This window comes from Panicum virgatum, chromosome 3N (genome assembly GCF_016808335.1).
Source record: "Panicum virgatum strain AP13 chromosome 3N, P.virgatum_v5, whole genome shotgun sequence".
NCBI classification, from domain to species: domain Eukaryota; kingdom Viridiplantae; phylum Streptophyta; class Magnoliopsida; order Poales; family Poaceae; genus Panicum; species Panicum virgatum.
Window position 1 is genome coordinate 17,378,288 of NC_053147.1, and position 16,429 is coordinate 17,394,716.

The 16,429-nt window shown below is 48.5% G+C and overlaps 3 protein-coding genes across 8 annotated transcripts; 2 read left to right on the forward strand and 1 right to left on the reverse strand.

Annotated features, from left to right (window-relative positions):
• The first annotated feature begins 409 nt into the window (after positions 1-409).
• Positions 410-4,262, forward strand: LOC120664731 (phytochrome-associated serine/threonine-protein phosphatase 3-like). 5 transcript variants are annotated; one of them, XM_039944043.1, is made up of 10 exons: positions 417-692; positions 916-1,062; positions 1,137-1,204; positions 2,021-2,090; positions 2,239-2,349; positions 2,449-2,499; positions 2,949-3,092; positions 3,195-3,287; positions 3,363-3,434; positions 3,985-4,262. In XM_039944043.1, exons 1-10 carry the CDS (start codon positions 612-614, stop codon positions 4,066-4,068), a joined length of 921 nt encoding a protein of 306 aa, XP_039799977.1. In that variant the 5' UTR covers positions 417-611; the 3' UTR covers positions 4,069-4,262. The 5 variants fall into 5 exon arrangements, with proteins under 5 accessions (XP_039799979.1, XP_039799975.1, XP_039799976.1 ...); XM_039944044.1 differs by having other exon boundaries at positions 2,021-2,078; XM_039944041.1 differs by lacking the exon at positions 3,985-4,262 and having other exon boundaries at positions 416-692; positions 3,363-3,782.
• Positions 4,263-9,063: 4,801 nt separating this feature from the next.
• LOC120664733 (protein PLASTID MOVEMENT IMPAIRED 2-like) lies at positions 9,064-10,965 on the forward strand. The gene has a single exon (XM_039944046.1). It carries the CDS (start codon positions 9,177-9,179, stop codon positions 10,518-10,520), a length of 1,344 nt encoding a protein of 447 aa, XP_039799980.1. The 5' UTR covers positions 9,064-9,176; the 3' UTR covers positions 10,521-10,965.
• Positions 10,966-12,629: 1,664 nt separating this feature from the next.
• LOC120664734 (E3 ubiquitin-protein ligase MBR1-like) lies at positions 12,630-16,090 on the reverse strand. 2 transcript variants are annotated; one of them, XM_039944047.1, is made up of 5 exons: positions 15,473-16,087; positions 15,028-15,201; positions 13,312-13,407; positions 13,087-13,236; positions 12,630-12,995 (listed from the first exon to the last, which is right to left on the reverse strand). In XM_039944047.1, exons 1-5 carry the CDS (start codon positions 16,010-16,012, stop codon positions 12,864-12,866), a joined length of 1,092 nt encoding a protein of 363 aa, XP_039799981.1. In that variant the 5' UTR covers positions 16,013-16,087; the 3' UTR covers positions 12,630-12,863. The 2 variants fall into 2 exon arrangements, with proteins under 2 accessions (XP_039799981.1, XP_039799982.1); XM_039944048.1 differs by lacking the exon at positions 15,028-15,201 and having other exon boundaries at positions 15,473-16,090.
• Between the last annotated feature and the right edge of the window lie 339 nt (positions 16,091-16,429).

Genomic DNA, 16,429 nt, shown 5'->3' on the forward strand with positions numbered 1-16,429 from the left:
TATATAGGCCATTAAGGGGGGTGTAAGAGCAAATAAATAAATCCTTCTACGATGGCACCAACACGCCAACACGGACCACCCAGACGACTTAGGCTGTGTTTAGTTCCGCAAAAAGTTTCTAAAATTTTTCACTGACGCACATCACATCGAATTTTACGATACATGCATGAAGTATTAAATGTAGTTAAAAAATATAACTAATTGTACAATTTAGTTGTAAATAACGAGACGAATTTTTTGATACTAATTACTCCATAGTTAGATAATAGTTGTCAAATAAAACCGAAACGTAGTACAACAACTTTTTCGCGAACTAAACACACCCTTAGCCACGAGCAGACAAATCCAATGTTGCCAGTGTAAATGAGGAAATATTTTATTTAAAAAATATAAATGGGGGAATATCCTTTCATATGACTATAGCTGACACAAATCGCAGCCAGCCCGGAATTCCGGAACTGTTCTCTCCACGCCGTCGTGGTAATTTCATCTTCACCACCTACCCCAATCTACTACAGCAATCCACGGAGCCCCAATCCATACTACACTACTCCATAGCGGGAGGCTCGAATTGGCGGCTCGGCGCTGGGAATTTCAGCCGCCTAGGCTTGATGGATTTGGATCTGTGGATCGCGGCGGTCAAGGAGGGGCAGCACCTCGCCGAACACGAGCTTCAGTCCCTCTGCGAATACGTACGCTCCTCTCGACTCTCCGATGCTGTCCTCCCTCCTCGGTTTTGTCTCTGCCCCGGGCATTTTTCTTCTACCTGTTGTTGTCGGATAAGCTGAGCTGGGAATTCGTGGGCATTTTTCTTCTCCGATTCCCGTGTTATATCGGGACTTCGTATCTATTTGTTGTGTGGGTGTGCTCTATGAATTCTGTTATGATCGACGGCTCTGTGTGTTAATGGTTCAGGTGAAGGAGATTCTCATCGAGGAGTCGAATGTGCAGCCTGTCAACAGCCCTGTGACAGTGTGTGGTGACATCCACGGCCAGTTTCATGACCTGATGAAACTTTTTGCGACTGGAGGGCATGTCCCCGATACGAATTATATATTTATGGTCTGTTCTTATGGTTAAATATCCTGTTGGATTGGTATCCCTGATTCCTGACCTGAGCTTGGATTGGCTTGCAGGGTGACTTTGTGGATCGCGGATTCAACAGCCTAGAGGTCTTCACAATCCTTTTGCTCCTAAAAGCAAGGTGTTACATTAAATGCCTGCTTGGGTATTGTTTCGTCGTGGTCAATGTGATGCCATAGAGTCTTGAGCATTATACTAAGTACTAAGTACTTGATTACTGACCCAATTATGACTTTGTTTCTTTGATGTCATGTAACCAACAAACGAGTCTTATTGAATTACATGAGAAACATCCAGATAACTTTTACAGAAATTAGGACCTTCATAATTATGCCTAGAATCTACACAATTATGGCGATTGAATTTGAACTTTCATGCATACATGTCAATTTGCTGCTGGTTTCCTTGGTCCTTATTCAAAATAGTGTCAAGATCAATTTACCTTGTACTTTTTAGTTTGTCGGTCCTGTTTGAAATTTTTTTTTGCCACCTGGGTACTACGAACCAATCCACTGCCCGATTTTCTAAAACACTGCTTGCCAGTAATTTTACGATGTTCTAGTTAGCGATTGGGCATGGGATTTGGTATAAAATGCTTCTAGAAAGTTTTTATCTATTACTGTTAGCTGCCTAAGTAAGTTGAAATGTAAAGGTGGTTACGATAGATACCATATTTATCTACAGAGCGAAACATTGGGCCTTTATTCCTTATCAAAATTTCCTAGGAGTCGCAAACTTGTTTTAGCTCCAAAATAACTTGTTTTAGCTCCATTTTAGTTGATCAGTCTAATCAGTTATTTCTATTTGATTCCAAACTTGTTTTGCTCTTTCTGGAGGCTTCTTCTTAATTCATCATTTTAGGAAGCTCAGATTATAAACATATACGAAGCACCATTCAAATTTCTTGTTGTTTCATTCATTTTTCTGCGTGTTGTAGGTACCCTGCCCACATAACCCTTGTACGTGGGAATCATGAAAGCAGGCAGTTGACACAGGTAATTCTGTCTGTATAAAGATTGTTTCCCCTCTTTGCAGTTACCTTAATTTGCATTCACACATTTCTCTTGAAATTGGAATCTCAATTAGTTTGGTTCATTTGTGCGCCTGCTGGCTCTCTGTCACGGGAAAAGCTAATTTATTTATTTCTTCTTTTAGGTGTATGGTTTTTATGATGAGTGTCAGAGGAAGTATGGAAATGCCAATGCATGGCGATATTGTACTGATGTTTTTGATTACCTTACTCTTTCAGCAATCATCAATGGCACGGCAAGTTACAGATTAAGAAATTGTATGCTGTGAGTTTATGCCATGACAAGTGAGAAGCAAATGCTGTCAAATGATACTCAATGTCATGTTGAATATTAGGTCCTTTGTGTTCATGGTGGCCTTTCACCTGATGTACGGACTGTTGATCAGGTTAGTGATTCTCTTTGTTTGTATTTATTTCACAAGAGGTTTCCATTTACATTGTCCTGATGAACTATCATAACATAAAATGTGTTTATTTACAAATTCTGATGCCATATTATGGCCTTCTTATCCTGTCCTTTGCCAAATTAGTTGGGAGCATGTTGTGCCCTTTATGTTTTGAAGGATACATTCATTAATAGAAGCATCACTGCATCAGATAATAAGTGGCTATAACCTGCATCAAGAAAATAAGTGGTTGTCAGTTAGTCTAACTGTACACCAATTTTCTATGTGTGGTTTGTCTTTACAAAATTTGTGATGCTTTTTTTTTCTTTTGGGGAGAAAAATGTGCAAGCCACCCATGCTGCCATACGTAATATGGAAAATGCTAGTTTAGTGGAGCTGAAGGATACGAGTCATTAACTGAAGGACAATCCACATTTTGTTGTGGCCAGATACGAGTCATCGATCACAATTGTGAAATTCCCCACGAAGGGCCTTTCTGTGATCTGATGTGGAGTGACCCGGAAGAGATAGATACATGGGCAGTTAGTCCCCGTGGAGCAGGTTGGCTTTTTGGAACAAGGGTGACTCAAGAGGTAAGAAAATAAATTTTCTTTTCTTTTCATTTCTTTACTTATGTTATATAGTATAATAAGTCAAGTGCAAGCTTCTTACTGCTGTGCCTTTTCTCAATGCAGTTCAACCATATTAATAAGATTGAGTTAGTTTGCCGGGCCCATCAACTGGTCCAGGAAGGCCTAAAGTACATGTTTGATAAAGGCCTTGTAACTGTGAGTTTTCGTTTCGCATGTCGACTTCCTCAAAATGTAGTTCCATACTCTCACTAGATCTTCTCCTTTTTCTAGGTGTGGTCTGCGCCTAATTATTGCTACAGATGTGGCAATGTTGCTTCTATACTAAGCTTCAGTGAGAATATGGCAGTTCACTTCATCCCCATTCATGCACCAGCTCTTAATCCCTTTTTTGTTATCTGTTTTTTCTCCTGGTATTTGGATGGCCAACTTCGAATTGAGGATGTTTTACTTGCATTAGAAACATTCAAGTAATCATTGTATTTTGTTGATCTTTGATAGTTTACATGAAGCCAAGTTTCTACTGTGTACATATTGGATGTAAGGTGACTCTATTTTGTTTGTAGATGAGCTGTCGAAGCTCATGATCCCTGATAGCTTACTCATGTAGGGAACAGACTCAGAAATTCCTCTGTATAGGAATTTGCTTCTTCCTTCAACATAGTGTACTTAATGTAGCTGGGAGTTGGATCAGTTCAAGTGTTGAAAGCCTTTTCTTTGTGCCTCTTATCGGTATAACAATTAAAACTAAGAAACTTCCAGTGGCTTCCATCTAATTTTGCTAAAAGAAAATTTTAAGCTGACAAGTTGTTGCAGCATCTTATATACTGGTATGTCCTTACAGTAGTTCTGGTTTTCTTGTTCTTTATCTTGCCCTTTCTCGCTCTGTTGGCAGGAAAGGGAGGTCAAGTTCTTCACAGAGACAGAGGAAAACAACCAGATGCGAGGGCCAAGGAGTGCAGTCCCATATTTTCTTTAACCCTGGCTGTACAATTTTTTTTAACCTGTGGCTCATATTTGTATGGGCTAAACGCCATCGGATAGGTGTTCATACTTGTAGGTTTCAGCTCTGAACGCAATCTGGTGCATTGTATGTCAGGTTATTTTATCTTGCCTGTACAATAGATATTGAAAGAAATAATGCTCTTTCTCACGACCTCCATTCCATGTCAATGCACTTGTCCTTTCTTTTCAAACCTTGGTCACCTCTTCTGCTCCTGAGCCACACCTGATACAGTTTCTCCCATTCATCCTAAATCACGCGCTGTATGCTTCGCTTTCCTGAATTGTTGCAGATACTAAGGGCGTGTTTGGTTCGGTGCATATGACCGAACCAGGCTCCCGGGGTGCAGCCCAGCTGCGATTGGTTGCCTGGATGAGGTCCAGGGCCTGGCTCCCGTCATGCAATTTTGCCCCCTCCGCCTGCATCTGGAGAAACGCCCGTGGGCTCCGTTTCTCGGGAGCCAGGCGCGCGAGCTGCGAGGTCGGGCGATGGCGGCCAGAAAATTTTGCTCCGCGCGTGCAGGCGGGAGATGGGGAGGCGCGCGCGGGAACGCTAGGGTTACCGCCGTCCCTTTCCCGCCATCCCTCCTCGTTATATGCTCACCGTCGCGACCCCTCTTCCCCATTCTTGAGGTCGCGCTCGCCCTCTTCCTCTCCGCTTTCTCTTCTGTTTCCTGCTGTCTGGTCGCCGAGTTCCTCATCGTGGTAGCAGGTGAGCAAACCTTCCTCCCTCTCAATTCGGATCCATGCTGTTCGGTCGCTGATCTGGGTCTTCTCCCTCTTCCTCACCCGCAGGATTGTGGCTCGATTCGTCAGTGTTTTGAGGCAAATCTTGTAAGCTATACTCAAATCCCTCTCAGATCTGGTGTTTTTGCCCCTCTCCCTCTCTGTTTTTGTTGTTGTGCTTATGTATTTGAGCATTTTTAGGGCCGGATCTGTGCTGGTTGATCTCGTTGGAGTTGAAAAGGCAAGTCCCCTCCCCTAGGGTTTCGATCTAGATTTTGCAATTTGTTCTCAAGGATTTGGTACTAACACATTTCTTACCGTGTAGATCCTGCTTTATTTTGGCTCGCATCGTGTGATTCAGGCTTCCCTGTGACGCTTGTGTGCTCGGACTTGACGGTAACAATTGTTTTACCCAGCCCTTTTTTTCTGGCCGATGATGTTTATGTTACTATGACTTGAAGCACATGTTCTTAGCCTATGATGCTTGCTTATTTACGCTCACATGTACTCTGAAAGTGAGCACAAGTTCTTGGCCTATGATAGTAGCCTGTAAATATTAATCTGAGCACATGTTCTTAGTAAATGCTGGTGATTTTTAATCTGAATGCAAGTATATGTGAGCACTTGTGCAGTAGGCGATGATGCAATGTTTTTTTCTAAGCACTAATGATACTTGTTACTGAGTCATGTTTTTGCAATTTGTACTGGTATAGATGAATCCTTCTGAGCAGAGACGCATGCTTGTGATAAAGGCTGCTGCTTTTGTGTCTGTCATTTATGCATACTTCATGAGTAGGCTGAGGGTGGCACGTAGTTCACGTCCTCAGATTACTTATGCCCCAATGAGTGCCATGGATGAGGAACGCCAAGCCAACCTAAACAAAATATATAACTGCAATGACACAGAATGTGTTGACATGCTTCGCATGCGTAGAGCTCCCTTTTTCAATCTGTGTAACCTGTTTAGGGAGAGGAACTTGTTGAGGGACACCATACACAGTTCTGTGGAGGAACAAGTTGCAATGTTCCTTCATGTAGTGGGACACAATCAGAGATTTAGAGTGATCCACCAAAACTTTAGGAGGTCCATTGAAACAGTCAGTAGGTATTTCAGAGAGGTGTTGTATGCTGTCAGTAGGTATCTCATGGTTGGGTTATGTGGTTTAGATGTAGGTCTCGCTGCTAGTAGCTGAAGGTGCCAGTTGATGATGCAGTAGCTCTGTGCAGATGTATTTGATCAGTCAGTTACATTGCCTGTGATGTCATGAACACTTGATGCTTACCTTCTATATTTGTGCATGATCTGAGCACAACTCATTTGCCTGTTATGAAGATCTGAATGATGCATGCATGATCTGAGCACAATTCTGTTGTTTTTATTATCTTGACTCACATGAGTTCACTGTCTTCTATTGTTTTCTGTCCTTGCTTGCCTATGATCTCTTAATTGTACAGAATTTAGTACAACTACATTGCCTTGATGATTACCTTAATCATTTGTGCATGATCTGAGCACAATTCTGTTGTTTTTATTTTCTTTACTCACATGAGTTCACTGTCTTCTATTGTTTTCTGTCCTTGCTTGGCTATGATTTCTTACTTGTACAGAATTTAGCACAACTACATTGCCTTGATGATTACCTTAATCATTTGTGCATGATCTGAGCACAATTCTATTGTTTTTATTTTCTTTACTCACATGAGTTCACTGTCTTCTATTGTTTTCTGTCCTTGTTGTGGCCATTGTATTTTTAATTACAAAATTGATGTAATATTACTTTCAAACTAGATATGAGAACTTATGTACTGGTTGATGGTAACCTCACCACCCCATGCAAGAGGTAACTCAACCAAACTGCATGCAGGCAATCAAACAACAAGTCCTTGCATCTGAATTTGCATCTGCCTATGCATTCAGGCAACCAAACATCATCTCCTGCTGGCCTGGTTGGTATGAAGCAGGCAACCAAACACACCCCTCTTGCATACACACAGCCTGTCTACAGGCAGCCTGGCTCTTAGATGCAAGCCAGGCCCGCTAGAGAAGACAACCAAACACACCCTAAGATGTAGAATTTGTTAACCATGAGATAAATTCTCCAACATGCTGACACGGCATAAGAGAATGATGGCAGATCAAAGAGACACTGAGCAGAGAGGGAGGCGAAAGGAAAAAAAATAGCTTTGTACTGTCTCTGCATACTACAAGAATGCCGCGGCGGCGCTTCTCCTTCCATAGCCTGTGCTGCCAATGTCCTCGTCGGAGAACGAGGACGAGGAGGCACTCGGAGCCAGGACGCCCCTGGCGCGCCGCGGCCGGGCGCAGCCCCGCGCGAGCAGGAGCCACGCGCGCGCGGCGCAGCAGAGCGCGGCCACGGGCAGGCACGCGCACAGGACGCAGCACGCGGCCGTGCACTCCGCCGCCGCCGCCGCCGCTTGCCCCTCCGCTTGCGTCGCGACTGCCGCCGCCGCCGCCTGCGGGTGGCTCCCCCGGCCCCCGCCCGCCTCTCCTCGCCCTCTGCTGTGGCCGCTGCTTTCCACGCCTGCGGCCATCGCGTCGCGTCTCTGCCGCAGCTGCTGCCGTGGCAGGCGTGCGTGCCTGATTGCTGCCTCTGCATTTCTCGCGTAACACTTGCACCTGATGTCTGATGATGATTGGTGATCGAGACCGTGGAGTCTAGGAACTTCTAACGATCATGGAGCTGTCTGTTCTCCCCTTCATTTTCTACTCGCCACCCAGGGCCCAGGATGCAGGAGCAGCCAACTGCCTCGCCACCACACACCATCAGTTCATCAGGTGCTGCGTCTCCTCGCTGCTGCATACACGTACACGTTCTCGTCACGGCTGATCTGATCTGGCCCTGATGGTATTTTCCCAGCAAAAAAAAAACTCGACCCCGTGCAGCCTTAGACCATCCGGTCCAGGCGCATATTTTCCCAGCAAGAATCTCACATAATGATGGTGATGTTACACGTGCGCACGGTTTGTTCTGTTCAAGGATTGGGCTGGCTTGCCGTACGCGCAAGCGCCAAAAGGCAAAGGGAATCGGCCGGCTGTGCCCGTGCTGTATTAGGAGTCCCCAAGGCACGGGCATTGTATCTTGCTCACCATGCGGCGAGCCTGATCGATGCAGCTAACTTGGGTGACGCAAGAGAAGAGCTGTATGTGAGGCCACCTCTCCGGATCCTAATTTAGTAGCAGATGGGAGCATCTGCTGCAGTCTATCAGATATTCAGATTGCTGAATATGACAGGGTCTGCTTGCTCAGCAAGTCCCCAAGGCCATATTTAGTTCCCAAAAAATTTCTTATAGTGCCCGTCACATCGAATCTCCGGACACATGCATAGAACATTAAATGCAGTTGAAAAAAACTAATTAACACAGTTTAATTGTTTCATGCGAGATGAATCTTTTAATATAATTAGTCCATGATTGGATATTAATTATCAAATAACAACGAAATGTGCTACAATACCAAAATCCAAACTTTTTCGCGAACTAAACACAACTCAAAAATGTAAATGGCACCAGGCGTCCAGGCCGGAGATCTTGGCATATTCAGTAAACCACTGTCGTCCAGCATGAACAGCAAAGGTCTCCGAAACCGTGATCTGTCTCCTGGGGCTGCTGACTCACCCATCCAATCGAAGGCGCGATCAGGGGACTTCCGTTCCATTACATGCTGTCCAATGCACCACGAAAGCTGTTCAGAATTACCGCGATGCTACATTGCCAACTGACTTAACAAGGAGACGCGAGCTGGGGACAGATCGCAATCACCGCCCAGGTACGCTGCTTTCTAGAAGAGAAGGAGGCCGTGACAGGAACAGGATGGATAATGTATGGCTGCGACGGCGGCGATGTAGCGAGCTCCTCTGAAGTTTGCCAAGCGTTCCGGCTTGGAATCGCAAAGCCGACGCTTGTCCATCTCTGGTAACGCACGGCTCCAGGCTCCTTTAGCTTCTTCCTTCTCCTATATAACCACAGCTTCCAGTTTCCAAGAGATCTTGCAAAAATACGGAGAGTAGAATGGAGCACAACTCGGAAGAGGGCAGATCAGTAGAGGCCATAAGCATCTTTGGTCAGAGCATCGATGTGAGGAGGTCAGTGAGGACCAGGAGAAGAACCACCCAAAAGGTTCAGGTGCCATCTGAATTCAGATTCTTTTTTCTTTTTACCTACTACTACTACTTCTCTGTTACTTGCCGATTTGTGCCTGACATCGACTACGGCGCGTGCAGAAATTTTCACCTGCGGGCGAGTCACCCAGCGTGGAGAGGCTCCACGTCCACCAGCGCAGGGCCGTCGCGGAGCGAGAGCGCGCCCGTGCCGAGGCCGAGCTGTCAAGGGCAGGTACCATGGCTAGCGAGCTGGAGCGGCAGCTCGAGCAGGCCAACGCCAAGGCGCAGTCTCACCGGTCGCCGCTCCAAGGAACGCGCGCCGGCAGCAGTGGTAGCAGCAGAAGGAAGAAGGGGGCCGTCGACGTCGACACACCCGGCGCCGATCAGGCCCAGGATCGGAGCAACTCGCTGTACGTCGAGGTGATGCACGAGCTGGACATCGTCAAGAGGGAACTCCGGAAGCTGCAGCGCGAGGTGAAGGCGGCGAGGGAGGCCAAGGCCGGGGCCGAGAGGGACGCGGAGACGCCGACGCCCAGGGCGTTGAGCTCCGGTTCGCGTCCCGTCGACCGCGTGAACCGAGAGGCCGGCGAGGAAAACGAGGACCGCGGCATAGCTGCTGGGCTGGCCGAAACCGGCGGGTCCCGCGAGGACGGGCAGGCGCAGGACACGTGGACGCGCGCTCAGAGCCCGCCGAGAGACACTAGCCGCGCGAGTGACCCGGAAGAGAGGTTCGCCACGGCGAGCAGCTCCGACGTGGGGCTCGAGCCCGCGGACATGGCGATGGTGCCAGCGACGGAGGCGGCGGACCACGTCGAGAACGGCGAGTCCGCGCTGACGGTCACGCGACACGGGGAAGACGACGATCGCTCGTCCCTGCAGGCTGCGGCGGAAGCCGAGCTGACCTCGGCGAGGGTAGAGCTGGAGTCCATCAAAGAAGAGGGCATCCGGCTCACGAACTCCACGGAACGCACGCGCAGGGAGACGGCGCGGGTCGCCGAGGAGATCGACCGGCTCACGGAGCAGGAGAAGAGAGCCAGCGCGCAGGTGCAGCAGCTGAACGCCAGGCTGCTCAGGGCCCGGGCCCGGCTGGACGCCGCCACGGCCGCTGACGAGAGGGCCGAGGCGATGCTCTCCAAGCTGTCGGCCGCGCTGCGGCAGCTGGGCGAGGAGACCGAGGCGGCGGAGAAGGAGAGGGAGCTGACGGAGCTGGAGAACCGGTGCGTCCGAGAAGACGCGGAGACCGTCGGCGCCGAGATCGCCGCGGCCGAGCAGAGGGTCCGGGAGGCGGTCAAGGAGCTCGAGGCGGCGAGGGCGTCAGAGGCCGCGGCGACGGCGAAGCTCAGGGCCGTCGCCGGCAGCCCGACGCGGGCCAGGGCGGCCGCGACGTCGCCGAGGTCCGGGAACGTGACGATCCCCAGGTTCGAGTACGAGTACCTGACCGGTCGCGCCGAGGTCGTCCGCGCGGCCGCCGACAAGAAGGTGGCCGCGGCGGAGGCGTGGGTGGAGGCGCTGCGCGCCGGCGAGAAAGAGGTGGTGATGCGGGCCGAGGCGATCGAGAGGGAGCTCGGAGAAATGCAATGACAGCCGGTGGAGGCGGAGGCGCTGCCGGCTGAGGATGATCAGCGCGCAGGGGAGCGCGAACCACGTGGCGGCTTGCGGCGCGCGGGGACACGAAGGAGAGCAGCCCGGGAGGAGGACGCATTGCCGATGACGTCGGTGAGGACAGAGACGCCGTCGTCATCAGCGGCGCGAAAGCAAAGGTCGCCTTCGCTGCATCAGAGTGAAGAGGAGGAGGACACTGGTGCTGAAGTTGATGAAACTCATTGCAGGGAAATGTAGGGGCCAGACTTGAGTTGCTCATGTTTTTCACATAAATAATGTTAGTGTACTGTGTACATGTACACCAGATCATCATGTTCTGAAGATGGGTGACAAGATGATGGTGTCCAGGTCAGCCGTTTGGTTGTGTAACTGTATGGAGCGTCGCCGCTGCCTGCCCCTTGCATTGGGTGATTGGGGCAGCGTTCTTGCCGAGGTCCGAGAAACAAATGATGAAGGTGAAACCAACATGGCACCATTTATGCCATTTCGAGTGATTTTGGTGATCGAATAACAACGCAATCAATAGGACTAATATGATTATTAAGATGACATTCTCAGGCATTTAGGTCCAAGTGATGACAAAGACAAAGAGAAAATAGGCAAAGTTAGGCCCGAAGGGCCGCCCCTACGGGGGCCCGGTTAGCAGACGGGGGTCGAGGGGGAGCCGCCCCTCGCAGGTCTCAGGGCAGCGCCCTGAAAGCTCTTCGGTCAGTAGCACCGGAAGAACCGACGCCAATGGCATCGGTGCATCCGATGGTAGTCGGAAGAACCAACGCTATGGAATTCTGGTGTAGAAGGGAATCAAAGTCAAGTCAGCTTATGGGCACCGGATGAACCGATGGGTCAAAAAGGGGCATCGGTGCATTGGGCGTCCTATGTTCCAGAGACGATGTCAAGAGCCCAGGAGAAGATTCTTCAGCACCGGTTGAACCGGTGAAGCATCGGTGCATACCATCGGTGTAATGACGTCAGCTGTCAGGAGAAGATCCTTAAGCACCTGATGAACCGGTGATGCATCGGAACAAAGCATCGGTTCAACCGGTGGTCACTGTGTCAGCTGTCAGAAGTTCAACGGCTACTTCGTGCTTAGAGAAACCGGATGAACCGACACTACCCATGCCAGAGGCATCGGTTCATCCGATGGTACGCAGAATTTTGCTGACCGTTGGAGCAACGGCTACAAGACTTGGTGGCCTATATATATGCCTCACCCCGGCCATTTGAAGTTTGCTGGAGTTGCTGGACATCCCACACACACCCAAAAACATCTCCAAGCCATACAAAAGCATCAAGATCATATCCTTAGCCCTTAGCACACTTTGAGAGTGTTGTGTAAAGGATTAGCTCTTAGTGAGTGAGATTGCAAGGCTTCAAGCCTTTTGTGCTGTGGTTCATTAGCAAACCAAAACAAGAGCTTGGTGCGCCGGCACCTTGGAGCGTAAAGCTCGCCGGCAACGTTATCGACCCTCCGACTTGGTGTGGAGCGGCGACGACATCTTTATGCGGGGGACGTGGAGAAGCTCCTTAGTGGAACCCGGGGCCAAGGTGACCGTGATTGTGTTCATGGAAGAGACTTGGTGGCCGAGTAGCAATACTCTTAGTGAGTGCTACAACAACGTGGATGTATGTGTGCTTTTGTGGCTAACCGAACCACGGGATAAACACCCGCGTCAAGAGTTTGCTATCTCCTATCCCGCTCATTAAGCTTCCGCATTTCATACTAGCAATTTGTGTGCCTTTACTTTCATATAATAGTTTCTTGATAGGAAAGGCTATAGGTTGCTAAACTCTTTTGGGATAGGGGTTTCACACTAGAACTACCTAGTTGCACATCTAGATAGCATGTTTTAGTTTAAGTTTTATGCAAACTAGTTGGAGCCATAGGTCTAATTTTTTATTAGTGCCTAATTCACTCCCTCCCCCTCTTAGGCTAGAGCACCCGATCACTTTCAGAAGGTTTTTTAGGAAACCAAACGATGAAGATCTTGGCAACCCCTCGTTCTGCGTGCCTGGGTGTTCTCAGCGTCTTTAGGGTTTATAGACATCTTCGCAGTGAAGTAATCCTCCACAATCACCTTCTCTCGCCAATAACACAGCAGGTACAACAACTTTCTCAACAGCAGACGCATTGAACCAGTATTAGATGGAGTACTCAATAACCCTTTGGAAAAAAAAGAACTTGTAATTCTATATGCAAATAAAAACTCTTGGATCCTGTGCTTCGAGCGTGTATGCAGAGGGCTGTGCAGCAACAAAAGAAAACTAATCCTTTACATTTTAATTCAATTACTCGATAAATAAAGTGTGGTCTAGACTAGGACTTCAGGTCTTTGAGACAGTGGTCTTGCAAACAGGGCAAGCGTTCTTTTGAGAAAGCCACTGCTTAATGCAATGCACATGATAGCTGTGGCGACAACTCAGCTTCCCAGTTTCTTCATTTGCTTCAAACTCTTCCTGAAAATTGAAATGGAATAGGTAGCTAAGCATCAGGTGGCAATGCAAAGTACAGTGCGTGACGGGCCAAAGCCAAAGAGAAGGGACATACTTGGCAAATGCTACATCTCCTATCCATTTCTGTCGAAAAATGCTTGGGGTTGAACGCTGAGTATTTGACCATCCTAAGGCTTCGAGTGATCTCATCCTCACGCAGCCCTGTACTTACGTATCCAATTCGGTCCTCCAGATCAAGCAGTTCCTGCCAAGCGAAATAGTGTGAGCGGCCATGACCATGTAAACTTTCTGTTATACAGGATATTCAGTGTGAGGTTACCTCATATGTCATGTTATCAACATCGAGGCGCCAATCCTGATACTGATCATACATACCCATTCTTCCCAGTAATATCCTTGTTCTGAACATCATCATCTGCAAGTGGTTAATAAGAATCTATTATCTTATTATTTGGCCAACAAACGAAGCCTCCACGTTCGCTCTCAAAGTCTAGAAATTCCCACGTTAATCGGAGAAAAATAGAAAAATAAAAATTACCTACCACTGCCATTATAATAAAAAACAGCCTAAAATACCCCTGTGCCTAATTAAAAATCACCCACCAATGCCATTATGATAAAAATTAGCCTAAAATACATCTGTGCCTAATTAAAAACCACCCACCAATGCAATTATGAAAAATTAAACATAAAATACCAATTAACTATGTATCAGTTACAGATATATACTATTAATAAAAACTAAAGCTAATAACAATCAATCAAAATAAAATGAAAATAAGAATAATTATATTTATAATATTATTAAAGCTCAACAAATCAAATTGTTATTACAGGTAGATCATATTTGAATTGTTTTAATCAACAATAAGACATAATTTACGATAATGAATAGGGTGATGTATGGTAAAAAAGTATAATCTTTAAGTAAGGATACATCGATATGTAAATTTTTTGAACTTTCCATACTAGCCGCGCAAATACGCGGGCTGTACGCCTAGTTGAAAATTAAAGAAGAAATCATGAGTTTATAAGCTCCAGAGAAAGCACATCCTGACTAAATACGATTTGCTCTGAAAAAAATACTGCTGGATCTTCAACGCACTGAGGAAGTCACCAACAGCCATGTGTCACAACCTGTAGTATACAACTAGTACATAGGGCTACAGACTAAAATCGCATGGAAACTGTACTGTTAACTGCTTTACCTGGACACCTAAGTACTTTGACCAATAATTGCAAAACTCTAATGTAATACCAAGGAACGCCTTTGGCTTACAAGATGTTAGTTCACACTCTTATATAGAGCTACTTAACACCAGAACCTACATGAACAGCCAAATTTTAATCCTTAGTCAGGCGTGTATTCTTCATTGCCCCAGGACAGCAGGACTGTTCTAGAAAAGCACGGTAAACAGCAAAGGAAGCATCATTCCACCAACATGGTAGTTAACCGAAAGACTCAGCAACATGGCTGCTCGGCCCAGCACAATGATTCAGCACGGATGCATGTAACCAGAAAAAGGACGGCAACTCTGCATCTACACTCAAAGGTCCCCCTTGACGACCTAACTTATCTATTCCTGAGCCATGTTCCAGCTATCACAGTGTCACCTTCTCTCATGTGAACCCCTCATATCTCTTGCCGACTCCTCAATAAACATGAGTACATTACCACCAAGTAGATAGCATGCGGTACCACATACTTCCCGGGGTAAAGCCTCTTAGCTATTGAATATCGAACTGAAAGCCACATCTTAGTTGACACTCCATATTCAAAAGGATGGTATCACGTGACATTCTCAACTAACAACAAACGAGCCAAATCAGCACATAACACCGGTAGTTACCTATGACGGGATCACCCTATTGCAGGCATCAACCTTTCTAACAACGAGGTTACAAGACTCTAGCGACATCACATTGTGAATTTGTAGTCTGTAAAGCAAAATGGTAAAAGTCCATTTGCAAGCACAAGCACAGCACACGACACAACGGACTAAGCCGAACTGATTCTGCATAATTTCATTGTTACCTCTTCCTCGAGCCGTGCGTGAGAGTGCCGGCGCCCACTCGTATGTCGGTTTCGGCCGGAAGGTGCACGGTCGGCATCAATGATCAGCATGTCATGGTGTGGCGGCGAATTCATGGGAGACGAGGACATGTGTTCCCGCATGGTGATCCTCCGAGACGGAGGCGCGCCAGGCCTCTGTCACCGAGCAATCGACGGTCAATTCGGCAGCACGACGTAGAAATTCGAATGGATTAATGACGAAAACAGCTGCGAAATGCTGGGATTGCAGCAGCACAGTGATGAATTTTGAACAGATGACGCATCGAACATGACTAAATTTGACCACACACTAAGACAGGAAATCCAATCAAAACAGGAATGTAATTGTGACGAACAGATGCAAACATTCAGGCATTCAGCATCTAGTACAACTGAATAAAGAACAAACAAGAGAAACAAAGCATACCTCTCTGCGCGGCCTCTCGGCATCGGTGCGGCGGCGCGCACTCGCCGGCTGGTGCGGCGCCACAACGCAGTCTACCGACGAGGCCTCGGCGGCGAACGGTATCCCCGGAGTGCACCAGACGTCCCCGCCCATCCCGCCACCGCCACCACTGACGCCGCTGCCGCCGCCGCTTCCCGCGCCCCTCGCCTTCCGCCTCTCCCTCCCGCTCCTCCGCCGCCTCCCGCGCCTCTCCTCGGAGCGCCGCGCGGCGTCCACCGCGGCGGCCGGCGCGTGGGCCTGCGACGCCGCCACCGCGGCGCACCCAAGCCCGCGCCAGTCCGCCGAAGGCCGCGCGGCGTCCACCGCGGCAGCCGGCGCGATGGCCTGCGACGCCGCCGCCGACGTGCACCGGAGCCCGCGCAGCAGCCCCTTGCTCGGCGTCCTCGCGGCCTCCACCTCCGCCGCGGACGAGGACGCCTCTCCACCGGCGAGGAGGGCACGCAGCGCCACTCGCCGCCGCTCCGCGCCCGGCGAGCCGCCTCCGCCGCCGTCGCGGGCCATTCAAAGGCTGCTTGCTCAGTTGCTCGTGCGCTCGGTAGCTGGTAGGTGAGGACCAGGACTCGGGAAGGTCTGTCGAAGAACAAGTGGGCGATCGGCCAGCCGGCAGCCGATAAAAACACGCTCCTGGAACCGTCAAGATCAACCTCAGCCGTCCGAGCCGCGCCGTCCCTGTCGATCTGACGGCCGTGGACCGGCTAACCTTCGAAGGAATCACACGTCAGCTAGCAAAGCAACTGCCAAACAGCAGCACATATTTAACTTCAAAAAAAAAACAGCAGCACATATGTTAGTCGACTAATTTTTTTGTTCAAAGAAAAGATTAGTAGATTGGTACAGTAAAAAACTACGGATTATTTGATGCACTCGCCTTGAGCTCGTGCCTTTCGGCAACCACCGTGGCGCGCAGGAACGCAGGGA

Excerpts from the sequence above, each read along its gene's own strand:
- LOC120664731 (XM_039944041.1), top strand. The coding sequence starts at position 612 with ATGGATTTGGATCTGTGGATCGCGGCGGTCAAGGAGGGGCAGCACCTC. Across the intron at positions 693-915 it reads TTCAGTCCCTCTGCGAATAC|GTGAAGGAGATTCTCATCGA; the intron begins GTACGCTCCTCT and ends TTAATGGTTCAG. Across the intron at positions 2,500-2,948 it reads ATGTACGGACTGTTGATCAG|ATACGAGTCATCGATCACAA; the intron begins GTTAGTGATTCT and ends TGTTGTGGCCAG.
- LOC120664733 (XM_039944046.1), top strand. The coding sequence starts at position 9,177 with ATGGCTAGCGAGCTGGAGCGGCAGCTCGAGCAGGCCAACGCCAAGGCG.
- LOC120664734 (XM_039944047.1), bottom strand. The coding sequence starts at position 16,012 with ATGGCCCGCGACGGCGGCGGAGGCGGCTCGCCGGGCGCGGAGCGGCGG. Across the intron at positions 13,237-13,311 it reads TTGATAACATGACATATGAG|GAACTGCTTGATCTGGAGGA; the intron begins GTAACCTCACAC and ends TTCGCTTGGCAG. Across the intron at positions 12,996-13,086 it reads GGAGATGTAGCATTTGCCAA|GAAGAGTTTGAAGCAAATGA; the intron begins GTATGTCCCTTC and ends TTCAATTTTCAG.